At 42.9% G+C, this 27,937-nt stretch overlaps 1 protein-coding gene across 1 annotated transcript in view; it reads left to right on the plus strand.

The window, feature by feature from the left end:
* The first annotated feature begins 635 nt into the window (after positions 1-635).
* Positions 636-27,937, plus strand: part of ofcc1 (orofacial cleft 1 candidate 1) — a 149,234-nt gene continuing 121,932 nt past the window's right edge. Inside the window, exons 1-4 of the mRNA XM_067977282.1 lie at positions 636-907; positions 2,399-2,516; positions 5,626-5,865; positions 27,402-27,665. Of these exons, the coding sequence (XP_067833383.1) occupies positions 636-907; positions 2,399-2,516; positions 5,626-5,865; positions 27,402-27,665 (894 nt within the window). The remainder of the gene's footprint in view (positions 908-2,398; positions 2,517-5,625; positions 5,866-27,401; positions 27,666-27,937) is intronic.

A 27,937-nucleotide genomic window follows, 5' to 3' on the forward strand; every position in this document is an offset into this window, starting at 1 on the left:
TAAAATGCAACAATGGTGATGCACTGCAGTTGTAAAATTGATAGGTTTAGCTGAACATTGAAAAGGTGAAAATTGGAACCATTAAAATGTTACATAGCTGTGTGTTGTGCTTATGAACTGGAAAGCTATGTGCTGAATGAAGCTGCCACATTTACTCCAGCCAGAGGAATCGACAATTGCCTCCAACCAATTGTCTGCTACAAGTTGCTCCTGACAGAAGAGAAACTCACTTTTTGACATGACTTCATGCTGGGATCAATTTAGAGGCAGTCCACTTTAGACAGATATTGGGTACGTTACCAGTTCTGCCAACGTAGCTGCTGTATTCTGCTGGTCACGTGCCTAATAAACACATTTTTTCTTTGTTTGGGCATGCAAGGAGCATCCAATTTAAGCAGCACCCATATGTATGTTTGCATGCATTATGCAAACAAAGTAAAAGAAAAACTCCCACATATAGAACTTCCCCCTCCCCACCAACCCCCCACGAGCCACCTCTGAAATGTCTTTGTAAGTGAATTTGACAGTACCTGAACAACAAGGGCGTGAAGCAGAGGCATCAGAGAGATGTGGAAAGAAAGCTAACAAAAGCCACAAGGAAGGGCAACGAAAAACACGAATGGTCGCAGTCGTGAATGGACAGTATCTTAGTCTACGTACACAGAGTGATGAAGCAGGTTCACTCTGACAGCACAATTTTCTCCACTGCCATGAACATTATGAATTCCTTTGTGAATAATGTTTGCGAATGCACGTCGAATGAAGCTTCTTGTCTGGCTCATTACAATCGCACGACCTTCACCTCGACGGAGATACAAACTGATGTACGTCTCCTACTACTGGGTGAGTTGGCCAAGCATGCTGTGTCGGAAAGAACAATGACTGTCGCCAAGTACACCAGTTCCAAGTAAAACTCCACAAACGTACTGAAAAAAAAACACTGGGAGCCTGCATTACAAATGGAACAACTCCATCAAACCTGGCCTTACAGATTCACTGACTGAGCCCAGATTGAGGCAGGAGAAGTAAAAACAAGTCATTATATATCTATTAGATTTGGCTTCCTCAGGAGATGGTACAGATAAGCTTGAGCTTTTAAAAGATGATCAGTGTAGTTCTCAGCATCCTCAGCACTCCCACACCAATCTTTTATGCATTGTGTAATAAGAATGGTCGTGGCGTAAAATCTTTTCACGATACTGGTTATTTAAATTTTTCGGTCCAGAGTTTGTTGAAAATATCACGGTTGGGTAATTTTCATCTTGGCCGCCTGGGCAGTAAACTGGCAGAGCGGATCGCCCGCCTGTGGTAGAACCCACCCGATTCTCGTTCCAGGGTACCGTCCATGCGGTGAAGTTGAATACTACCTCCTACAGCTTGTCCGATAATTTCCGCGTCCGCCTCGATGAACAGCTTTTTGATCCTGAAATAAGGTGCTGACTGAATCTGCAGTTTCCATGAGCAGAAATGAATCATAGAATCATACAGCACAGAAGGAGGACATTTGGCCCATCCAGCCTTTGCCAGCTCTTTGAAAGAACTATCCAATTAGTCCCATTCACCTGCTCTTTACCCATAGTGTGCCATATTTTTCTTTTTAAAAATACTGTTGTCAATCAAGTTGAGTGTTTTTTTTTAAAAGCATCTCCAGATTTGCAGGGTCAAACTTTCTATGACTTTTGAGCTAGAGTGTTGCATTTCTATTTTCTAAAAAAAATAATTATAGTAAAATAAAGTTCTCTCATAAAATAAGTGTCAGCTTGTCTCATTTGGTAGCACTTACTCCTCTGAATCAGGAAGTCTTGGGTTCAAGTCCCACTCAGTGCTTGAACACATAAACCAGGATGACACTTTATTATTAGCATTGATGAGATGTTAAAACTGAGGATACGTCTCCCTCTTCCTGTAGTTCAAGTGGACGTAAAACGCTACATGCATTATTTTAAAAAAAAAAGCAGGGAGTTCTTTTGGTGTTCTGGCCAACATTCTTTGTTCAGTCACACCACCAAAACAGATTAACTGGTGATTCATCTGACTGCTGTTTGTGGGATCTTGCTGTGTGCAAATTGGCTGCTATATTTGCCTACACAACAGTCACTACACTTCAAAATTAATGTTTCTGAGATCAGGTGTCACATATATGCATGTCTTCCCATTTTTAATGGTTGTGGATCAATATTTTTAAATTAGAAGTGCTGAGATACATAAATGCTCCCACAACAATATAACTTCAAGTTTTAAAAAACATTTTTTATATTAAAAGATGGTAAATAGAGACACTGTAATCCTCTCAAAGTTATTTTACTATATGGTATATATAGCACGTTAACCTATATAATTTTTTTAATAGAAATCATGGACTAATTGTAAAATGACAAGAAAATCTATTGCATTGCAGTGCAGAAAGCGAACTGCTGAAAGCATTAGAAACCCGCAAAGGTGAAGTAATGGCTATGTATGGTGACCTGACTGAAGTCAAACACCAATACAGTGGTATGCAAGGCCATCGCTGGAAGGTAAGGGCACACAACAAGTCTCCTCCTGCAGCTTTCCTTAAACTCTTTTTCCAAATGCAGTATCGGAGCTGGGTCGAGTGAAGTCTTTCAGCAAGTGATGAGCAGCTATGTCGCCATGCAAATGAGACAGGCCCGGAGATGTAATGAATCTTCTATCAACCTTTCCTACCAGGGTGACAGCTTGCTTTGAGGAAGGTTGTAAATGCAAGAGAGATTGTGGTATAATTCCTCAGACTGGCATTTCTGCCCCCCAGTCACCATTCGATTATCTTCCAAATTGCTGTGTTTCAGAGAGATAAAGATTTTTTATGGCTTGCTGACTTGAAACAACCAGTACAGCCAGAAAAGCAATGGCAATACTGCCATGCATAGCAATTTCATTGATATAAGACAAGATCTTCATTTATATATTTCAAAACTTACTTAGGACAAGGGGGGGGAACAATAATATAAAATATCATGTTTTGCCATGCAAAATTATCCAAATATATTTCTGTACAAAATTTGTTGGGGGTGTTTAATTTAGAATGTGTTTAATATCCAAGCCTGCCTGCATCAGTAATCCTGCCTAGAGGTTTTAAAAAGATTACCTCCATTTTTCATATAATGTTAATTTTGGGTTTCAGCAAGCAAAATATAAAATTTGGATTTTTTTTTTGTTAATTAAAATTTTGTAATTAGAATGAAAATAATTGTCATGCAGCTCAGTGCTTTAAAAATGATATTCCAAAAAATACAAAAGAATCTGGATGTTGATTCTTGCAGACTACTTCTTGCTAAAATTTACAGATCCCCAACTTTGTAACTTTTAAACGTGCTAAGTAGAATCATAGAATCTTACAGCACAGAAGGAGGCCATTTGGTCCGTTGTACCTGTGCCGGCTCTTTGAAAGTGCTGTCCAATTTAGTCCCACACTCCAGCTTTCTCCCCATAACCCTGCAAATTAGTCCTCTTCAAGTACATCTCCAATTGCTTTTTGAAAGGTCCTATGGAATCTGCTTCCACCACCCTTTCAGGCAGTGTGTTCCGGATCTTAACAACTCTCTGTGTGAAAAAGTTTCTCCACATTTTCCCTCCAGTTCTTTTGCCAATTATTTTAAATCTATGACCTCTGGTTACCAACCCACTTGCCAGAGGAAACAGTTTCCCCCTACTTGCTCTATCAAAACCCCTCATAATTTTGAATACCTCTATCAGGTCTCCCATTAACCTTCTCTGGTCTAAGGAGAACAATCACAGCTTCTCCACTCTCTCCACATATCTGAAGTCCCTCATCCCTGGTATCATCCTGGTAAACCTCCTCTGTACCCTCTCCAAGGCCTTGACATCCTTCTTAAAGTGTGGTGCCAGAATTGTACAGAATACTCCAGCTGAGGCCTAACCGGTGATTTATAAAGGTTTAGCATAACTTCCTTGTTTTTGTATTCAATGCCCCTATTTACAAAGCCAATTATCCCATCCGTTTTCTTAACCGCCTTATCAACTTGCCCTGCCATCTTCAAAGTAACGCTGCATAAAATCCAAATTACATTTGCAAAAATTACATGATTTGCCCATGAAGTCCTGGAAGGAAATGATTACGTAGTAAACATTGTTCTTCACACAATGTTTAAATCAGGAATGCTGGCTCAGTTTTACAAGAGCACATATTGCGATGCACATATTATTTCCAAAGGAAAGTAAGTGCCTGTTACACGTTTAGGGTCTTGCCTTAGATAAGCTGTTGGGTACAGTGGTACCAGTCACTCCCATTGGTAGTCTGAGCATCTTACATTGAGGAGTCTGCCCAATATCTTAATTGTGTGATGGTATTACCTGGGGGTGTAACAGTAGTATTTGAACTTGTGATCTGAACTGGATATTTGTCTGTTTTGCACATGTGCTTCCTCAATCTTTTTGAGTAAAACACTTGGTGAGTCAAGGCGAGATACGGATTTTTGAGCTGCATTATTGTATAGCGGGTAGACATATAGAGGAACAGTTATGATCAGATTCACTTAATTCAATCAATGCAACTTATCTTCACAAAATACTAGAAAATAATGAATACGCTATGCGTCCCCTCATTAGTGAGTTAACTTACTTAATGTAGACAGAAAGGGGGTGATAGTGGTCTTTGCCAGTAGCGTGAAACGGGCTCATAGAGAGTCGACACCATGCCCGATTTTCTTTTCCATTGAAGCTATGCTACTGGCATAGACTAAAGTTGCTAAACTTCTGAGCCTGGCCAAATTTGCCCTTCTGTTTAAAGACCTCACTACCTTTTTTGGACCTGACTGTGTGCCTGTTTCTCTGTCCCTGTGCTTTTTTTTAATCTCCCTTTATTCACAGGAAGGGAGAGATACAAAAGGGTCCAGAGGGGCAATTTTTTCACTCAAAGGGTGGTGAGTGTCTGGAACGAGCTGCCAGAGGCAGTAGTAGAGGCGGGTACAATTTTGTCTTTTAAAAAGCATTTGGACAGTTACATGGGTAAGATGGGTATAGAGGGATATGGGCCAAGTGCAGGCAATTGGGACTAGCTTAGTGGTATAAACTGGGCGACATGGACATGTTGGGCTGAAGGGCCTGTTTCCATGTTGTAAACTTCTATGATTCTAAGGATGGAAGGCCTTCCAGACCATCCTTGCTGAGCTCCTGGGACCATTTCTCAGCAATTTCCCAACTCAGGCTCATGAATTGCTTATTATTTACAGTCTATGGGAAGCAACATCAAAACATAGCCCATTAGCAGTTTAACCCACAATGATTTCAGTGCCATTTTTAAAAAATATATATTTTTGTGGAAGAATGGTATAAAAAAATCCTGAAATGTGACAGTGCCCCAGTGTCAGAGTTGGAACTTGAAGGCCTTAAAATTGTACTGTGGAATTATGGGCATGAACACTTAATGCATTCACCTGGAATTTCTTTCTCACCTATGTATAATGCTTCTGCTAAAATGATAGAGGAATTCCAGATGAATATATTTAGGATTTCTGCCTGTTATGCCACAGCGTATGTTCTTCTGTATAAGCTGTTTTTATAAGTGGGTTTTACTGTTCCTCCTAATGCAAGCAGTATTTAGTTCATTGCACTAAATAGTGTATTTACACAAAGTGTTCCACTTAGGTTGAATGGTCTGGCACACCTCGGCCTGTCCAAATCCAACTGAAGTGTCTGCGGGGAGTGAAGGACAAATTGCCCAAAGGACATTTCACCCTCAGGGTTTCCTTGTACAGCTGGCTTGGAGGACATTCTCTCCAGTGGTCGAATTCGAAGGATCAAGACTGGGCTGGGTCAACTCTACCAGTCTATCATGATGGGAACTTTTACAACATCGAGCTAAGTTTCAACCAAAGCATTGCTATGGTAAGCAACGTTATCATTTTAAAGCGCTTACTTTATGGAAGAGATAGAATCAACGGGGGAGGGAAATTTCAACCCTCCCCTCCCCCCCCCCCCCACGACGGGCAGGAGAGGGTCAAGGCGGGGGGGGGGGGGGGGGGGGGTGTTAAATTGTTAAAAATGTGGTACCTGACCCCAACCCTCCACAAACGTGCCCAATTCCGACTTTACCGCGGCAAGTTTGGGGGCATCCGAGTAACCCGCCCTGGAGAGGCAGGTCAGTGATTTTAATATTTAAATGAGGTTCTGTTCCTCAGATTTTGGGAGCCATTTGAATTTAACGGCTCAGGGCTCGGGAAACCCGGCAGTTGAAGGGAGGCGGGAGCTGCCGGATCTAGCAGTTAATTTAGTTCATTTAGGTTTTCCAGCACTGCTTGTGGCCAGGAGACGTAGGAGTACTTACCCCCCGGACCTCCAAGCAAACCTTATGCCGCGATCTCTCTCTCCCCATGAACTGCCGACCCTCCTCTCCCCCTCCCATGATCTCTATCTCTCCCCCCCTTCCCCCACGATCTCTCCCTCCCTCTCTCCTCGCTGCAACGCTCCGAGCCCTCTCCCCCCGCCCTCCCACCTTCCACTATCCCCTGATCATCTCCGGTTGTCGGGGACCGTCCCCAGGGGTCCCTGGCTGCTGCCTTCTACCACAGGCGTTCCCGCCCGGAAGCTGTCCAGCCTTTAATCTGGCTGGCTGCCAGGTGGGAAACGGAGTAAAAAAAAATTTAATGTGGTCCTGCCGTTAAATTCGCCTTCGCGGTATTTCCGGGTTTCCTGGCCGCAGACACCCGCCCCCGCGCCCTCCCCGCCTCCCCAGAAATATTGGGGTCAATATTTCAGCAACTATTTTAATTTCTGCTTTGCTGCTGTACAGACAGGGAGATATGTATTTGGAATATTCACACTCAGATGCCTCGCAAAAACAATGAGTTACTGATCTTGGTTGGGTGATCGGAGAAATCACCAAGTTCAGGCACTGTGCTTTAACTAGGGAAAGGAATGCCTATTTTGTGAGGTTTTGTCCTGGGTTGCACTTTCAGTGCTCTTCCACCATGTTAAAGGCAGAGGCTGTAGAGATGTTTGCAGTGCCTCTCCCTCTTCGTCTTCCCAACTAGACTTCTCAGTGAGTAGCTCAGGAGAATACAAAGAGGAGAAAATAGAGATAATACTTATAGAAGCAAAGCAAATCCTATTGCCTCAAAGCAGGCAGGCTTACGAAACCCCATTAGAGCATTCAAGACTTGAAAAATGGTCTATTATCTGGGATGGGTCTTTCCGCACCTCTTTCATATTCCTGGCAGGATGCAAGACAAAGCTTTGCCATTTGGGAGACGACCCCTTTCTAATCTCTAGCCTGCAATCTGTTTGCATTGCCCCCTTTCTTGTCTTTTGTCAAAAACACTATTGATCCTCTAAATGTGCCTCTGTGGCTCTTTCTAAGCTCTAAATTCGCTATTCCAATTCACTGTTCCTCCTCCCTATAACCCCACTGTGTTGAAATCAAGACTGATTGCACAGTCTGCTCCTCTCACTCATTTTTTAAGACCTCAAGACTTTGGAATTTCGCTCAATCTTTCCTTCCTCCTACAATTTTCAAGGCCTTGAAACCCAAGCTTGACATCACCTGATTTACCTTGAATTTCTCTTTGACTCTTCTTCCATTTTAGCGGTGCCCTGCAAATACAATTAGCTTGGAGGCTAAACACTGACATAGACTGGTTGGGCTGAATGGCCTGTTTCTGTATTGCAACTTCTTTGTATTTCTATGGTGGGCCTTGGCTCTTTGCTTGGATTTTCTTTTTGTTAATTGAGCAGTTTGAATTTTGGCCATCATGATTGACATTCATACAGACCCACCCTCATTGTGCCATGCAAAAGTTTGGCTAATTCTTGGCCAGGTTGATGGATTGTGCAGTGCACTGCAGAAAGATGATCACTGGCAAGGGAGGATTGAGTAGACCAGTCCTGCCCTGCAGAAGCACATCTGCTTTTTTTTTACATAATTACATGGCAAGATTGACAGTGGCTGTGCAGAAGCTCATGTCCTTATCTTTTTCTCTCAACTGAATGGATAAGTGTTGGAAGCGATAGAAGGCAGCAGTGAGGGATAAAAAGTGATCGAATGGAAACAATCCACAAATTGCAAGAACTGAACAGATGCTTAAGAGTAATTTTGCATTTTCTGGATTGTTGGAAATGGCAACAGTCAACAGCACCAATAAAGCACAAATGCCACAGCTCCTTCATGCAGCATTGTTTTTATAGACTTGTGAACCTCAGATTAAGCGAAGGAGACTAACCACTGGCTGATAAACTCTACAATCTGGTCTGCTGGCATCTTGCTTTAGGTAACGTCCACTGCTGAAAAGGCTATAACAAATTACAGACTTTTTTCAGTCTGTTGTTAAGAAATAAAAATTGCATCACCTCTTCACCCTGCCAGCTATTATAAGTGGGATTGTGATACTTGGAACCTCCTAAATCAGCCTCGTTTCTTAACCAGTAGTGACAGCATCCAGGTAATCTTGCTAGAACCATAACGATCTTTCCAGACAAGTGTAGATGCCAATGTAAGGATGTGCTCATGCTTTCTTAGTAATTGATGTCCATCTCCTTCAGTGCATGACAGAGACATTTTAAAGCGGATGTACTAAAGGCAGAGGCCCCAAGACTGCGGGGCAGCACATCTTGACAGAAGTGCAGCGACGAGCCAGTCCCAGCCCTCCCCTCACTGTTAGCCCCACCAAGGGTCATAGAATGATAGAATCTTAGAAATTTATGGCACAGAAGGAGGCCATTCAGCCCATCCTGTCCGTGCCGGCCGAAAAAGAGCCATCCAGCCTAATCCCACTTTCTAGCTCTTGGTCCGTAGCACTGTAGGTTACAGGACTTCAAGTGCACATTCAAGTACTTTTTAAATGCGATGAGAGTTTCTGCCTCTACTACCCTTTCAGGCGATGAGTTCCAGACCTCTACCACCCTCTGGGTGAAAAAATTTCTCCTCAACTCCCCTCTAATCCTTCTGCCAATTACTTTAAATCTATGCCCCCTGGTTATTGACCTCTCTGTTAAGGGAAATAGGTCCTTCCTATCCACTCTATCTAGGTCCCACATAATTTTATACACCTCAATTAAATCTCCCCTCAGCCTCCTTTGTGCCAAAGAAATCAACCCCAGCCTATCCAATCTTTTCTCATAGCTAAAATTCTCCAGTCCTGGCAACATCCTCGTAAATCTCCTCTGTTCCCTCTCCAGTGCAATCACATCTTTCCTGTAATGTGGTGACCAGAATAGACACAGTACTCAAGCTATGGCCTAACTAGTGTTTTATACAGTTCTAGCATAACCTCCCTACTCTTATATTCTATGCCTCGGCTAATAAAGGAAAGTATCCCGTATGCCTTATTTGTTATAAACTGGATAGCTAGGTGGTGAAGGATAGAATACTAGAGCCTAGTCTTCAGTTGCTTCCAAGCCTTTATTCACAGAGATCCACACACCCTGGATCAGCTCTCATATAAATGGATACAAGAGAGTCCCCAGCTGATACACACCACCTGAATACAATTAACACGAATTGATATAAATCAAATGGATACAATTAACATTCTTAACCACCTTATCTACCTGTTTTGCTACCTTCAGGGATCTGTGGATATGCACTCCAAGGTCCCTCACTTCCTCTACACTTTTCAGTATCCTCCCATTTATTGTGTATTCCCTTGCCTTGTTTGCCCTCCCCAAATGCATTACCTCTCACTTCTCCGGATTAAATCCTATTTGCCACTTTCTGCCCACCTGACCTGTCCATTGATATCTTCCTGTGGTCTACAGCTTTCCTCCTCACAATCAACCACACGGCCAATTTTTGTATCATCTGCAAACTTCTTAATCATGCCCCGTACATTTAAGTCTAAATCATTGATATATGCCACAAAAAGCAAGGGACCTGGTACTGAGCCCTGCAGAACCCCACTGGAAACAGCCTTGCAGTCACAAAAACACCCATTGACCATTACCCTTTGCTTCCTGCCACTGAGTCAATTTTGGATCCAACTTGCCACTTTCCCTTGGATCCCATGGGCTTTTACTTTTCTGACCAGTCTGCCATGTGGGACCTTGTCAAAAGCCTTGCTAAAATCCATGTAGACTACATCTAACGTGCTACCCTCATCAACTCTCCTTGGTACCGCCTCAAAAAATTCAATCAAGTTAGCCAGACATGACCTTCCCTTAACAAATCCATGCTGACTGTCCTTGATTAACCTGTGCCTTTCTAAATAATGATTAATACTGCCCCTCAGAATTTTTTCCAATAATTTGCCCGCCACTGAGGTTAGGCTGACTGGCCTGTAATTACTCAGTCTATGCATTTCTCCCTATTTAAACAACAGTACAACGTTAGCAGTCCTCTGGCACCATCCCTGTAGCCAGAGAGGAATTGAAAATGATGGTCAGAGCCTCCAATATTTCCTCCCTTGCTTCTCTTAACAGCCTTGGAGACATTTCATCCGGGCCTGGCGATTTATCTACTTTCAAAGATGCTAAACCCCTTTAATATTTCCTCTCTCACTAGGTTTATCCCATCCAATATTTCACACTCCTCCTACTTAACTACAATGTCTGCACCGTCCCCCTCTTTTGTGAAGACAGATGCAAAGTATTCATAAAGAACCATTCCCACGTCTGCTGCCTCGATACACACAAGGTAATAGGCAGGTCCTCTGATTTGCACGGCCGTGGTGAGCTGGGGCTGCCACCTGGGGTGTCTCCTCTCCCCCACCGAAGATGATGGAAAGACCGGCCTAAGTGCCTCCCAGAAGTTTCCTTAAGATGCCCCTGTGGCCTCCTTACATAGGGGGCTGCTTCAACACTTTAAAAAAAATAAAATTGCAGGACAGATCTTTGGCAGTTCAGGCCTCAACTCTGGACTGGACCCCTGGTGGGCCCCACAGCTACCACGGTGATGGCCGGTATGCTCGTTTTCATGAGACGTACCGCCTCCAAAGTTCCTTTGAGGGACTTGGCCGTGGCCCTGCCGCAAACATCTACCAGAGTTGCAGCGGGAATGCACTGGAAGAGTGGATGGTTTTTGGGTCCTGAATCTTGAGTTATTTAATGTCCAGATCTTGCTTGAACAATCGGTGTTTAAACATGTATTTATTGTCCATCCCTAATTGCCCTTGAGGAGGTTGTGGTGAGCCGCCTTCTTGAACCTCTGCAGTCTGTGTGGTGAAGGTTCTCCCACAGTGCTGTTAGGAAGGGAGTTCCAGGATTTTGACCCAGCAACGAAGAAGGAACGGCAATATATTTCCAGGTCAGGATGGTGTGTGACTTGGAGGGGAACGTGCAAGTGGTGGTGTTCCTATGCACCTGCTGCCCTTGTCTTTCTAGGTGGTAGAGGTTGCGGGTTTGGGAGGTGCTGTCGAAGAAGCCTTGGCGAGTTGCTGCAGTGCACCTTGTGGATGGTACACACTGCAGCCACGGTGCGTTGGTGGTGGAGGGTGTGAATGTTTAGGGTGGTGGATGGGGTGCCAATCAAGTGAACTGCTTTATCTTGGATGGTGTTGAGCTTCTTGAGTGTTGTCAGAGCTGCACTCATCCAGGCAAGTGGAGAGTATTCCATCACAATCCTGACTTGTGCCTTGTAGTTGGTGGAAAAGCTTGGAATAAGAAGGTTTGGAATAAGAACTCCAAACAGCTGGACTATTCATCATGAACTTTGTTGCAGTACTAGTGTAGCTTATACTAACAATTAATTATATTAAAAAATCATAGTTTATAGAGCTGCTGGAAAAATGGATCCTGATACTGATAAATGCTCAGGGTAAGTATTCATGAAATATCGTTAGTTTTAAAAGTCTTAGTTAGTCAAATTTATTGCAATAATAATTCTGTGGCCACCAGGTAAAAAAAAATCCCTATTAAAGTAGTTTTAATTGAAAAAGAAATAAGAGCAATTGAGAGTCATTTTAAATAAGGTGCTAATTTTTGTTTTTTTTTTCATTTTGCATTTCTGCCACTTTTGTACTTCAAATTCACCCTGAGGTCACACAAAGTGACAGATGTAAAACCATGTTACATTTGTAGCTGTACCACTTTACGATCAGGGAAAACCTGGTCATGCTTTAGAGGGAGTGCGTGGCCATTGAATCTCCAATGTAGTGTAGCACTGAGAACGTGATATGATAGCTAGACAGAAAGACTCAGTTTTGTCTGGTTGAAAAAATAATAGCTTTATTTTTTTTTATTCCATTGTTTCCTGGTCCTAGATACACTGCACTATCACCTTTCAACCAAGAGACTGAGGTAGGGTTGCCAACTCTGGTTGGACATATTCCTGGAGGTTTCATCACATGACCCCCTGCCTTCAACCATTCAGCCCCCACACTCCCTCCATTGGTCGCCCGAGATGTCCATCCTCACAATGCAGCACCTTCCCACGCCAATCGGAAAGTGAATAGACTCTTCGTTACCCAATTGGATGATTCTTGACTGTCAGTCAAACAGCCTTTTTTCCCCATCTCTGATTTTGTTTATAACTAATAAACAAAAGCGTTCAAAGAAAATTTTAAAAACACAATTTTTTAACGGCCCTATGATTTTTCTCCCGGGCTGCTCAGAGCAGTGTCCTGGAGATTAATCTTTTAATTCCTGGAGACTCCAGAGCAATCCTGGAGGGTTGTCAGCCCTAGGCTGAGATCTGTGCAACCAAGGCCTTCATTGTCGTCTGGCCATGGTACCGTGTGAGTGGCTGACAGTAGGTTCTTTTCCGGGGTTGGGTGGGTAGGCTGGCAGGCAGGCCGGCCTAACTTTGTTACCTAACTTTCTTTCTTGTGATGGAGTGCTCTACAGCCAGACAATACTCCACCTAATTGCCCATCCAAGAGCTGGTAAAGCTCATCCATTGAAGGCAGTCAAGTTAGAACAACAGTTAAGACTCTCCCTCTATTGTTAGAGCTCTATACTCTTTCCTTTTTATGCTACTTAAAGAATAAAGCACAGGTACATTAAAATAGTTAGTGGCAAAATCCTGGATTAGAATATTAGCAACTTTACATTTTTCGCAACTGAATTGCACCTTGAGGAGAGGATTATTGGATTTTATTTTTCTTGCTATAAAGCAATCAGTTCCTGGAATGTTGAAATCACACATTTCATTCCTCATAGCTATATTCTCGTTCATAAATGTCACTGTTAGATCCTTGACACACTACACACGCCACTACACAGATCTGCTCAGCTTCTGCAGCAATGCTTGGCTGCACACATGCTCATAATACCTAACAAATGTAGTATCCTCCATATGTTATTAATATATGAAAAATGTACTATTCTGGGAGCCATAGTGCTGTTTTTAGATTTCACTGGGCATTGAGGCAGGTGGGGGAGGGGGGGGGGGGTGGGGGGGGGGTGGAAGGTACAAAACTTGTCCAGAAACAACTTTGTGCACTCTAAAATTACGTCGACATATGAAGCTGATTGCATAACATAATTTTATGTTTTCACCATTGCATGACGCACAGTAAGTAGTGCGTAATTTGAAAACCTTAAAAAGGGTTCATAATTTGTGCCCCCTTTTAAAAAATCAAACATACAAATGAGTTAGAAGTTAATTTTAATATTCTTTTAATATTCTGTCTCTTGCAATTAATTTAAATAAATCAGAGAATACTAATGCTATCATTAGGTGAAAAAGGGTGGAATGGTATGATGGAGGTGGTCACTGTAACTATTGTTTTTTCAGGGACTTGGACACAGCAGTGAGGTTCATTTCTAGAAGGACAGAATTGAAAAGCAGGGAAGTCATGTTAAACTTGTATAGAACCTTGGTTAGACTACACTTGGAGTACTGTGCACAGTTCTGGTCTCCATATTATAAAAAAGATATAGAAGCACTGGAGAAGGTGCAAAAAAGATTCACAAGGATGATACCAGCATTGAGAGGTTATACCAATCAGGAAAGATTGAACAGGCTGGGACTCTTTTCTCTAGAAAAGAGAAGGCTGAGGGGTGACCTGATAGAGGCCTTTAGGATTATGAAAGGGTTTGATAGGATAGACGTAGAGAAGATGTTTCCATTTGTGGGGAGACCAAAACTAGGGGCCATAAATATAAGATAGTCACGAATAAATCCAATAGGGAATTCAGGAGAAACCTCTTTACCCAGAGAGTGGTTAGAATGGGGAATTTGCTACCACAAGGAGTAGTTGAGGCGAACAGCATAGATGTATTTAAGGGGAAGCGAGATAAGCACATGAGGGAGAAAGGAATAGAAGGGTATGCTGATAGGGTTAGATATAAATGGGTGGGAGGAGGCTCGTGTGGAGCATGAACACCGGCATAGATCTGTTGGGCCGAATGGCTTATTTCTTGTTGTACATTCTGTGTAATTCTATGCAAGTTTCATCTGTCATTGTTCTGCCTTTATGCGTATCGGCCTAGATTTCCTGTCTGCCCCTGTGTATTTTTGGACAGATCTGGGGCGTGAGGATAGAAAATTGTTTTGAGAAATACTCCACAATGTCCCTGCTCTCTGCTGTGACCCCACATTTTCAACTTCCCAGGTCCATCATCGTTCAGTATGCCTATTCATATGCAGGCGGTTGTACCAAAATGACATGCAAGTAAGGGATATACATCCTCTGACGTATTTCCTTCTGTTTATGTTGGTTGAACGCTGGAGGCAGTGGGTGTCTGTTAGGCCCAAGTCGCTAACATTATGAGGTTGGCGGTGCAGGGGTGGTGGGGGTTGGGGTAGAATTTTTCAGAGAGCGTTGTCTTGCGCAGGCTAAAGAGGAGGGCATAAAATCTAAAGGAAAATAGCTTCAATTTCGCTGGCAGCATAGAGGTGCCCAATGTCTGCTGCACCAAAACTCCACCTCCAATCTGGTGTGACTTCCCAATGGAGGCCAGGGAGCTCACATCCAAAATGTAGATGACCCCAGAAGATCAGCCTACATCATGTGTGCATCTTTCTGGTGGGCAGAGGTCCCACAATGACCCCTGCACATGAAGGAGAAATGATGTGGAGATGCCGGTGATGGACTGGGGTTGACAATTGTAAACAATTTTACAACACCAAGTTATAGTCCAACAAATTTATTTTAAATTCCACAAGCTTTCGGAGGCTTCCTCCTTCGTCAGGTGAACGGTGTGGAAAAATAGTTCACCTGAGGAAGGAGGAAGCCTCCGAAAGCTTGTGGAATTTAAAATAAATTTGTTGGACTATAACTTGGTGTTGTAAAATTGTTTACAAATGAAGGAGAAAGGAATAGAAGGTTATGCCGAGCTGTGCCTGAAAGGAGGGCAGAAGATCCGACGCACTTTGTCTCACTCATGTTGCAGTTCTTCCTGAGCTACCTCCTCAGATTCAGCTGTCCCTCCTCTCTTGGTATCTTCTTCAAATTTGATCAGTTTGCATTAAGGTTGGTCATACGGATTCTTCTCCTTCCAGCTGCACGCTGATTGCTGTTTGCTGAGTTTGCAACAGAGTTAGTCAACGAGGATGAAATAGTACATAATATGGCCCAGAGAAAAATGTAACTGCCAAGACGTGCCTACCAGAACCCTCTGCCACAGATCCCGACAAACCTCCCGGAGTCAGGGGAAGGCTTCCTAATTGACCTACCATAGGTGAGCCCTTGTGCCACTAGGGGTGCATCTAGGGTGCCTACTGTGTTAGAGGTCCCAGGAAGTCCGTCAGAAGTAACTGGTTTGAGGAAGGGAGTGTTGATTTTCCTCTCGTCCCCCTAGAAAGAAGTTATAGCTGCCCTCCCGCCCCCAACCCCTCCATTGGAACCCTGTGTAAGGAAGTTGATGGAAAATGTGTTTCATTTCATTTTTTTTTCTTTGTGAGTTCAAGCCACGATTCTGGCCTAGGCTCTAAGGTGGGCCCCAGTTCCAACCTTTGGTGGGTAGGTATGTAAGATCTAATCAGGCATACCTCCCCTGACTCTACGCCAGCTCCCCGTGAGGGCCGGGAAAGCGGGAGCCCCCAACCTAGGGAGTCCCTGCCCCTGACCTTACACCTCCTGTATTGATGGCCATGTTTGTGGTAAGTGGAAGCTGAGCCCCAAAGAGACATTCCGGGAAAGTTCAATGAAAGGCTGGGGCCCAGTGTAAATGGGTCTTTGCCTAATTTGTGGCCCTTCTTGCAAACTCCTGCTGCAAGAACTCAGCCTCGCTCCTCAAGATTGTTTCTTCCCCTTCCCCCGTCCCAATGGCCTCCAGCGTTGCTCCCCTCCTGACTGTCTCCCGTTGGATTGCCTGTCATTTGCCTGCTCAATCCCCCACCCACTCCCAAAGGTCTCTGCAAAAACGGATTTCTCCATGTTGCCCCTGATCCTGATTACTTTGGTGCGGGTCCAGTGGCCACTTCTCATGTTCGTTATTTAAACCTCGACTCCCGCTTAATGCCTTTCGTTGCGGCAGTCAGCGTGCTCTGTGCTCCCCACCTGTTGAAATTCACTCCTCTGCTTTCGGGAACTGCACTCTTTCCAGTAGCTCCTGCAGCCTGCTCCCTGGTGACCATCTTCCTCAGTAAAGTTTACTAGGCTCCAGACTGCGTATCAGAAGGTAAATGGCGTCATGTTAGGGAAGGGAATGTTAATGAGTGAGGGAGTTAGGGCTGGGGGGATAGACGGAAGGAGACATTTGCACCCCCCAAGGGAATATAATGTTGGCAGAGGATCCCAAAGGGATATTAGGGCCATATATTCTCATGTTAGGTAGGTGGGGCAGGCAGACAGCAATATTAGGGTATGCTATGAAAATGAGGGTGTTATGGGGGGAGTGGGCGGGAGAAGCAATAGGGGTTAGGAAGACCAGCAATAGGGAGAGAGTAACAGAGGGGTGAGGAACATCTTCGGCATTGAGGACTACCGGGATATTAAGGACAACCAGCTATTGGAGGGAGTAGAATGGGATATTACTGGCAACAGGGAAAAGGTAATTTTGGATGAGTAGACAGAGATGTTTAGTGCCCAAGTGGGGGCATGTGATCATATTCTGTAACCACATGCAGGAACAGCAGGACCACTGGCGGGAGGACATATTTATAGTTTGGCACGTTTGTGTCTGGAGGTTCCATTATAACTGCAGACATAGGAATTTATAATGGAAATATAAGAATAAGGACAGAATGGCTGTGCTCTTGATGGTGTGAGCACCAGCCCAAAATATTTACATGTGTCTGACCCTGGGAAGTGGTACAGGGTCACGGGTGCGATTGGCGAGCAGCCGGAATTCCTGCCCCACAATACTTACAGTGGCGGAACGGGACCAGAGGAGATTCTGGTAATCAGATGGCTTAGTGGAAAATGCACTTTAATGCAAATTAGCATCAAGTTGCTGCTCTGGTGTCCTCTGGTTTTCTCAGCACAAATTGTGTTTGGGCTGCTCTTTGCAATTAGAATTGTGTCAGATTGTCCACTTCGTACTTCTCATAGCCTTGGAGCAGCTTATTTGCTCCAATTGATACATTAATGAGAGGGCAGATCAAGGCTAATTGAAACACAGAGCTGGGATTTCCCTCTTGGTGGGTATTTTTGTGGTAAATTGGTAGAGACTGTTGATTTTATATGCTTTATCATCAAAAGGACCGAGGCAGCACTTTTACACTTTTGATATAGTAGTAGATTTGAGCATTTAATCAAACCTAAATTGCAATAATGAAATTAATGACCTTGACAAATCATGAATTAGGCACTTGGCCTCTCTAAATTAGCCTGGCGTTTCCACCAGCTTTGAGTTCCAGAAAATAATGGGGGTCTGGGAGAAGAAAGCCAACCATGCTTTACAGAAGCAGAAGCTGCTCACAGAAGTAGTATTGGAATAGCTTGAAACTATATTTAGGTGTTGGAAGCATGCATGCTCACCTAATGGCTGTCATTAGCCATGGACAAAAGTGCTAAACAAAAATGAGAGTGTATGACCACAGAAAGTCTCTGAATAGCATGAAAAGGTCCACCAAGAACAAGACCACTTTCAACTGTAAATCTTTAGATACAGTGTCAGCTGTGGCATAGTTGGTAGCACTCTTGCCTCTGGGTTAGAAGATTGTGGGTTCAAGTCCCACTCCAGAAACCTTGAGCACATAATGCAGGTTGACACTCCATTGCAGTACTGAGGGAGTGCTGCACTATTGAAGGTGCCATCTTTTGGATGAGACTTTAAACCGAGGCCCCGCCTGACCTGTCAGGTGGATGTAAAAGACCCATGGCACTATTCAAAGAAGAGCAGTGGAGTTCTCCCCAGTGTCCTGGCCAATATTTATCCCTCAACCAATATCACTAAAACAGATTATCTGGTCATTATCACATTGCTGTTCGTGGGACCTTGCTGTGAGCAAATTGGCTGCCATGCTTCCTACATTACAACAGTGATTATACTTCAAAAGTAAAGTAATTAGTTGCAAAGTGCTTTGGGGCGTCCTGAGGTCATGAAGGGCACTATATAAATGCAAATATTTCTTTCTTTCAGCTGGGGTGGAGGATTTCCACAGCACTGGAGGGCAGAGAGGAGAGGAGAGAAGGTGGGGACGGGGGACGGGGGACGGGGACGGGGACAAATGGCCTCAGGCTATAGTGAAAAGCTCAAGTAAGTTCTAAAGACTGCAGACAACAAGGAATCACTACTGTAGTTTTGGATGAGGAGAAGAAAAGAAAGAAGGACTTGCATTTATATAGCGCCTTTCATGACCTCAGGACATTGCAAAGTGCTTTACAGCCAATGAAGTACTTTTGAATTGTAGTCACTGTTGTGACTAGGAAACGCAGCAGCCAATTTACGCACAGCAGTTCCCACAAATCGCAATGTGAAAATGATCAGATAATCTGTTTTAATGATGTTGGTTGAGGGATAAATATTGGCCAGGACACTGGGGAGAACTCCCCTGTTCCTCTTCGAAATAGTGCCATGGGATCTTTTACGTCCACCTGAGAGGGCAGATGGGGCTCGGTTTAACGTCTCCGAAAGATGGCACCTCTGACAGTGCAGCACTCCCTCAGTACTACGCTGGAGTGTCAGCCTCGGTTATGTGCTCAAGTCTCTGGAGTGGGACTTGAACCCACAACCTTCTACTCAGACGAGAGTGCTACCCACTGAGCCATGGATGACACCCAAGAAGGAGAAGATCGGAGAGAAACAAAAAGAGTTAGGTAGAGAGAAACAGAAGAGAGAGTAGCAAAAGAGAGTAAACAAAGACAGCTGCCCCTAAAGCTGATAAATCAGTATCCATGGTAATACTAACACCTGTCTTCTTATAGAATCTCTAACTCACCGTGAGCAACGCCATAAGAGATTTGCACTTATACAAAATTATGTAGTTTCCATAAAAAAATTTAAATGCATATTGAAATATTTATGTCAAAATGACATTTATTTCTCCCCTTTGGGATCTCTAAATGCTTCAGTCACTTTTGGCTTACCTTTGGGTAATTTACCACTTCCACTTCCTTCTGTCTCCTCTGATGGATTAGTTAAATTTGCACGGGAAGCACTTCTTCTTGATCTGTGTATGTGCCTACACAAGAATGAGTTTCAGGTGAGAAATTACAGCTTCGTTTGAGATATGCCAGACCCATTCTCATTGTAATCAGCTAAAGTTAAGCAATTTTCAGGTGTGTTGATTAGCTGGGTGGTGGGCTGGAGCACAATTCCCAGAAAACATGGTAAGCTTTAGTGATGTGCAGCGTGCCACACAGTGTTGTTGTTTTATATGAGATTTTTGGGGGCTGTTCCAGAGGATGAATTAAATGCTTCCAATAACGTGGTAAGCATCACATATGTTTAGTTCAGTTTCTGATAGGGACACAGTGTGCAGGCTGAAATAATTTAGTAGCATTTTAATTAAACACAGGCATTTTAATTGTTTTAACCACATCCTGAAAACAAGCTCCAGATTAATACTATTAATGTAATCAAACATGCAACATTTAATTAATTCACTATTGCAAATATATTCGAAATAATGTCAGATTGGATGTTTTTACTGTCACGATGATAATCCAACTTTAATGAATTGTTGCTGTTTTTTTCAACAGCCCAACTAACTTAACAGAGGTCTGAACAGATATTAAAACTTGTTTCTTAAGGCAAATAGCTTGAAATGTTTGCTGCATTGGGTGCCTAAACAATCAATAATTTCCACTCTTTGGTGTTTATTTTTTCCTGAATTTAGTACTTTTAGTTTTTTTAGCTTCATTGAATTCATTGTTCTTATTCTCAATATTTCTAATGCTAAGTTGTAAAATTTATCCTTGCAATTTTGTAACAAAAAAAGCAAAATTGTTGCTTTCAAATGTTCCCCTTACCTGCCATCATGGTGATCTCTGGTACAGAGAGAGGATTCAATGCAAAAAGACACACAAGAGTGACTCGCATAAAGCAGTTGCACTTGGTGTTTTACTTATATTTTTAACGTAAACGCTAACTTTAAAATTTTACATCTATGGTATTTTAGATTTTACGACTTAAATCCAAAAATTGGGAATGCGAACAAGTTTCCTGGCTTGAATTTTGTTTAAAGACAATGATTGGGGAAAATTGGTAATTTCCAATGGCCTTTGTCGTGGATACAGCTTTGCATTTTTAATCATCACTATAATGCTTGTGGCAGCCTAAAAATAGTGCTAGCTACATTATGGGGTTAATTACATTCACTATTATAGGCCTAGGTTTCCAATGTGTTAAAATAGTTCACTCGTTTTAGTGTTAGCAGTAGTATTTTGTTGGGGTAGGAAAATCGTATATGGTGTATTTACCACTAATTTAAAGCACCTATGCATACTAGTGGTTGCTGATAATATTTTCTGTCACCATGATGAGATTCAAATAACATGGAGACAACGATGGTGAAATGCTCATTGGTGGTATTGAGTTCAAGTTGAAGTTGGATTTAACATCACAGGGGCAGTATAAATCTGCTCACAACATAGGTATTTTTCATACAGCTATTTGAGGTGATGGCTATTGTAGGGCCTTGTTGTGGAATAAATTTATTTACAATTTTATCCAGCAGCAGAGTCATTCAAGAAGCAGTTAGATGCTGCGATGGGGGGAGTTTTAGGTTTAGGTAACTTAGAGGGGCTGAATAGCCTCCCTCACCTGTACTCATCCTTTTGATCTTAGTGAATATCTGTCTCTGCATCGCCAAGGTTTAGTTTCCTAACCTTTTCTTTAACTAATTTTTTTCAAAAACTTACTGGCAGCAGAGACAATGGTAATTTGATTTACAAAGGAGGAGAATTATTAAGGGAGATAATAGATATAATTATGACATGGGCTGGATTGGATGGCTGAGTTTATTACTTATGGATCTACCATTATACTGAAAGCAGATCATACCTTGTCAATACATTGGCAGTAAATGCATTGATTACCAATGATTCACTACCAGAAAAACACTGGGACAAGATTTCTTGTTGTTGTGTGCAGTGAAATTGTAAAAACATTGAAGAAAATTTCTCCTGTTGAGAAATTGTAAACTCCTTGGCCTAGAAATTGGGTTTCACATGTGCAAATCGGGCGTAAGAGCCCAATACAGCATGTGATGTGTGTACGCTCATTCTGTGCCGGGCGTCCGTCACCCACTGTATTGGTTAGGGTTACTCAGTAGACGTGCAGGGCTTGCACCTGAAACTGAAACTGGCCTTGAGCCCATTGCATATGGAAACCGTGGGCCTAGCGCCTGCTTCAGGCCCCTTTGCCAAATTGGTTTGTGAATGACCGCAGCACGAGCCGCGCATGACACGGTCAGTTTCTTCAGGCGCTCAGCAACCAAACCAGCGGTCCTTAAAATGATCGCTGTAGGCTGCCACCCAAAAGGCGAGTTTTAAGTTTTTTACTTACTTAACTGTGGAGCTCCACATTGAAACTGCGGGCAGCCGCCGGCCATCACTCGCCCTTTCCCGCCCTCCCCCCACCAGGGTAGGTGAAAAATGGCACCAGAAATTGAGGAGCAGCCCCTTTCAAGTAATGGAAAAGGACCTGCAGCCTTTAGTACTACAGGTCAAAACGGACATGCAGTCAGGACTTTGGAGAAGTGGCTGAAATACGAATTTGATACCATGAGTCGTGCAGCAATCTCCACCCCAGGTCCCCAGTACCGCTAGGGATGATCCCCCAAGACAGAGCTTTCCACTCGCCTACACCAATTGGCAGGATGTTCTTCCGTGATGTGTCAAGGCAGAAGACAAGGACATTCAAGTGGAGAGTGTACAACATCCATCCCACTCTACTCCTATCCATTATGTCCCTTACTGTGGTTATCTTGTAGCAAGTGTTTCTCTCTCTCTCTCTCTCTCTCTCTCTCTCTCTCTCACTCTCTGTCTCTCTCTTTGTCTATCTGTCTCCTCCCTCTCTCTGCCTCCCACGTGATGCCAGAGATGAACATGTGTAGCTGGGGGTTCTGGAGGAGCAGCTCAGCGAGACGTTCTGTCCACTCTTTCGGGAGAGAGTCCCTGCTGGAGGCAAGCAAGTTCCATGCTTGCTTTTGCCATTCCCTTGGTGCTGGGCACTCCCTTAGCATTCTCAGTAATCTGTGTGGGAGGAGACCGGGGGCAGCAATGAGGTTATTGAAGACCTATGTTAGTTGGTTTTCCAACATGGTGAATCCAAAAAAGACAGACTGTAGGTTGGAGCCCAAGGTCCCGAGAACCCCACTCAGAGCTATGCCTGGCTCCAAGAGGAACTGGACTGTAGAAGGTCCTGAAGTGGCCACACTTTCGGTACTGAACAGATTTAGGTTGTGGACTTCTCTGTAGTTGCTCCCAAACTGTAAAGGGTGCTTGGCACTCTCTCCAATGGCTGCATGAACTACTGATACTGAGCTACCAAACTCCGTAAGCAGGTTCCGCGAGGTCTCAATCCATGAGCTCAGCAGCTGAAAGAGCCCTTGAACTGGTCCTCTGGCCAGCAGGCTTTTGCAGTTCCACCTGTGCTTGCTCCTCCTCACTCAAGCTCTGTGCTTCACCAAGTGCTCCCTTCTGCAACTCAATAACCGTCCTCCCCTGTTGTGGATAAACCTATGCTGGCACTTGCCACTGCAGGAGTGGGTGACGCAAGTGATAGTGGTTGAGGCTGGTCATTGCACTCAACCACCTCCTCCTCTTGGGAGCCTAGAGCAACAGATGAACATATTTTTAGAACACTAACAGGAAGACAACCCTTGAAACAGAGCTATACACTGTAAGACATTGTGGTGTGTTGCAGTGTATGCATATGTGTAGGGAAAGAATGAGAGAGTGAAGAAGGAAATAAAGAATGAAAAGCAAAGGATGGTACCAACCATGAGATTGGGGGAGGCCTTCGACCTTACCCCTAATGCCACAATTCCGCAGAGGTTCTACTGGTTTTCTGCCGTGACCTCGGTGGGAAACTTGAGAAACCCCCAAGAAATGGGGGAGATCTGGTTATGTTAGGTCTCCACCATTTCTGCCAGTTTCTGTATTGTCTTGTAAGGAGCGGAACTGCCACCTGCCCCTTATAAGGCAAATAATGGGGTGGGGGTTGGGGGGGGGGAGGAGATTCTGTATTTCAGTGGTGGTCCGGAATGCCGAGAGAAATGAGATGTACAGAGTTCACGATGGTGTATATGGGCCCCACTGATGGAGTCCAGGCCTGGGCAATCCCTCTTCAGTGGCATGCAACCACCCAGTTTCACCACACATGAGGCAGGTGAGCGCTAAAATAGCTCCTGTTGGCCCTGCAAACTCTGATGGGGGTCAATGTTGGAGAGCACTGGTTGGCACAATCCTGGCACAACTGCAGGGATTGCCACCTGAGTATTTTCTGGGCCATTGTGTCCACGAGCAGAGAAACACTTTGCCAGTTGAGGTTTTTTTTTGTTTTGCTGTAAAATTGTACTGCAGCGTTTTACAATATTGCATTAACATGTCGTAAAGGCTTACCATATGTATAAAAGAAGTGTTTCATGTCCAGTGTATGAAGATGATTCTCATATGGTACATAAATGTCAGCAGTGGTTTACTTAGAGGCTTTAAACAAATTTTAAACATTAACTTCTCGTAGTCTGGAAATTACACTGAGTGATACCATCAAATGAACACTTAACATCGGAGATTCCTCTGTTTGCTGTTTTAAGAGATGTTATTCTACATTTATTTTGATGCATTTAAGGGGAAGTTAGATAAGTACATGGGGGAGAAAGGAATAGAAGGATGTGCTGATAGGTTTAGATGAAGCATGGTGGGAGGAGGCTCGTGTGGAGCATAAACTCCGGCATAGACCAGTTGGGCTGAATGGCCTGTTTCTGTGCTGTACATTCTATGTAATATAAGTTTAGAAATTGCAACATGTAATTTCCAAACTCATGTTTTTGAATGTTCTATTCCTATGTTTCATTTTGGACTAAGTGAGTTTGGACTTTGGCTGTTACAGATAGAAGAACTGCTGCATTTAGAAAAAAATATCCAATAATTTAAGTTATTTTATATTTATATAAGGGATCTGAACAAACGCTGATGATCAGATTGTATTCAGATACTTCATGTGATTCACCCTAGGGGGTCCACCATGATTTAAACAGCAACTTTTCAAACTTGACATTTAATCCTTGTCTATAAATCACTCAAGACCTATTATTCATTATTATAAGGGCACGGTATTTTTTTATTATGAATAAAATGAAATACAAATACAGTGAAATATGTAATGTCATTTCTGCAGATTTCTCAACACTGCCTCCCATGTTTCCCCGGTCTCAGATAGCTTAAAAGTGCTAGAGACAGGACTGTAATATATCGGAACAAGAAAAAAGTCTTGTTGATTTACAAATTGGTAATTTTTTTAAAAAACAAAGCATATTAGTAGATGAGCATGTTTTTATTTTTGATTTATACTCCAGCAGTTGTATAATGCCTTTAGACAGCTATGTATAAATAATATAGTTCATTTCCTTGTAGTTATTTGTCATGCTCACTGTTCAAGCCCATGAAGAACTTTTGGAAAACTGCACTATCAAGAACTGATTAATATCTCCTCAGGTATTCATTCCCACAGTGTGATGAGTCCAACACTTTCCAGAAGGTTTTTCTCTCTCTATCTGTCAACGTCTGTTCTGCTGCACACTTTAGAATTTACAATAACTATTTGTCTCCAGTACCGCTAGGGATGACCCCTGAAGACAGGGCTTTCTGTGGGACTGCTCACCTACACCAGTTAGCAGGATGTTCTCACATGGTATATTTCTGACAAAGTAGACCAAATAGCCTTTTTAATAATAATAAGTTTTTAAAAAAATTCATTTTCTGGATGTGGACGTTGCTGGCAAGGCTGACATTTATTGCCCTTCTCTAATTGCCCTTGAGAAGATGGTGAGCCGTCTTCTTGAACTGCTGCAGTCCGTGTGGTGAAGGTTCTCCCACAGTGCTGCTAGGTAGGGAGTTCCAGGATTTTGACCTAGCAACGATGAAGGATATTTGTCCAAGTCAGGATAGTGTGTGACTTGGAGAGGAACTTGGGGGTGATGGTGTTCTTATGTGTCTGCTGCCCTTGCATACTACTGGTATCACTTAAGGAAATGTAAGTCAATGGAGTAGATTTACAGTAATCTGGTGGAGCGAATTGCAATATGCAACCAGCCTGGTTTTCATTCTATTGATTTCAGCAGAATGAAAATCAGGTGGCGTTCTATAATGGGCGATCTGCTCCATCAGATTACCGTCCAGTTGGTGAAGACATAAATCTACCCTGATGTGTCTAAGAATCAGCAAGGACTGCATACAACCAAGTGCAACAATTGCCCAGATTTTGCTGGAGCGTGCCCTGTTAGTCAGACTTGTTTGTGCACGTTTAGGTTTTAAAAATCTTTGCCCACAAAGTTGCTGGAAGCGCGAGCTGATAACGGCATAGCGAAGGAGGGTGAATTAGAGTGGGTGAATTCAATGTCAAATCAGTTACAGAAAGAAATAAAGAGAGGGAAGGAAAGATTGCATTAAGAGATAGAAGAAAAGAGACAGAAAGGAAAAGTAATAAATTTTTTTTCAAATTTGGCATTTTCAAAATCTCCAACACCAATTCACAACCTGAAGGAATGAGACGCAACACTTTTAATTGTTCAATTTATGGGCAAGAGAGGTTGATTGGCAGTTATTAACAATTATCATGCTGTTAAAAGGGTACCTACGCTGTTAATTACTAGACTTAACTTTCTGTGCGTCGGTCACATGCTGTTATTTTTCCAGCAAATTCTGGACCATTGTGTATCTCATAGCAGAGTAAATCCTGCCGCCAAACCCCTGCAGGAGAAAGATTTTATGTTTTAACATCCACCAAGTGCATTTGTTTTATATACAGCAGTCACTTATACACTGGGAGCACTTATCAAACATTTACTGACACTCCATTACATCTTCACTCACAGCATGTCGCTATAGAATATTCTATAGAACAGTATTAATGATAACCAAATTAGCAGGTTGTTCGTTAAGCAGGTACAGTGTGAGTCATTGCTTTGAATAATGTGCACATCAAAGTGAACTTTCTGCTGTTCATGGAATCAGATATGATGGCTGAATTTAATTTTCCCTCTTTCCTTCTCTTCATTGGACACAGAGTGCATTTCACCAACCACAAAAAAGGAAAGTGAATACTTGCAATTAAAATATCTTGTTTATTTCGTGGACTGTCATTGATAGGGACTAAGACTGAAGCTTTGATGTTTATGAAACATCAGATTGACAGTGTTTAAGAGCACAATAGTATTTGACATATAACGTTAATAAAGTCTGTGTTCTTGATTTCTGCTGAATTACTGAATAATGCACTATAGCTAATTTAGAAATCGATCTTTGTAATTAAAAGTCTCTTTGTGGGGTCACCCAGTGGCTAAAACATGAGAATTCCGGAATTCCAATTAGGAGTCCTGGGTTCACTGACATAGGCAATCCGTTTCTCCTGGGGATCGAGTTTGCCCGCCTTGCTCAAGTTGTCCGGGAAGGCAGGAGAAATCTAGCTCGGGAAGATTGCCTTCCTGCATTGCACATGTGTGCCTTCTGACATGGCAGTCAAGATGTTGCAATAACAGTATCTATGTACATCTCTGCAAAATGAATCATCGGAGCCCCTCCAACCAAAGAGGGCAGCCTGTGAAGAGGGGAGAAAATGCAGGGGAGGGGGGTGGGGGGAAATGTCAGAATCTCTTTGTTAAAATAGAAGTGAAGCTAGAGAGAGGATAGGAAAAATGCAAAGCAATTGCCTCCCATGGCTATAACCCCAAGTGTTGGGAAGGGGGGAGGAGAGGAGAGGGATTTTATTGTTTGTAAATGCAACCTTTGTATATGTGTTAATGATTTCACTGTGAATAAGGAGCAGTGGAAATCTTCTCCCCAGATGAATTGCACAATTTTAGTTTACCAGCCCATTGAAGTGAGCTTGTGCCTTGTTCCCTGCTTCAGACTTTTCCATAATGTCTTTAGAAGCAATTTTAACATAAACGTAAAGCTGGAGATTTGTAATTGCGTAATATTTTTTTCTCCCCCTAGGTTTTACCTTCTGAAAATGATGTTCAACCAGAAATGGCCCTAATCTTTGAACTCTTTCTGCTCCATGGAATGAGTAGCAGTATTGACCGGGCAGTGGGGTGGGGTGCATTTCCCATCTGCAACAGCCAGCTTGAGATTTTAGAAGGAAAATTTAAATGTCCCTTTTTAAGGGGTCACAGGGACTCCAAAATAGATGAATTCAGAAAAATCGAGATCCTTATATCATCGGATATAGACCACTGGCTGTGCAACCTCTATTTTCAGGTACAGAATTGTGAAAATGGTAATTGTGATTCTAATGGAGCTGCATTTCAGTAACAGTTATAACACCGTCACCTTTGGAGGTCTATCAACTGATGAGTTTCAGTTACTATTAACACATTACACTATTCCTTAAAGGGTGTCTTTCATTGCTTAATTAATCTGGTACTTTGTGTGTTTAATCTGGCACTTTGTGTGTTTAAAGTTTTCTTTAAAGTAGCAGTTACATAATCCATATTAATATTAAGTTAAAGCTAAAGGGGTAGAATTTCCTC

Source organism: Heptranchias perlo, chromosome 3 (assembly GCF_035084215.1).
Source record: "Heptranchias perlo isolate sHepPer1 chromosome 3, sHepPer1.hap1, whole genome shotgun sequence".
NCBI classification, from domain to species: Eukaryota; Metazoa; Chordata; class Chondrichthyes; order Hexanchiformes; family Hexanchidae; genus Heptranchias; species Heptranchias perlo.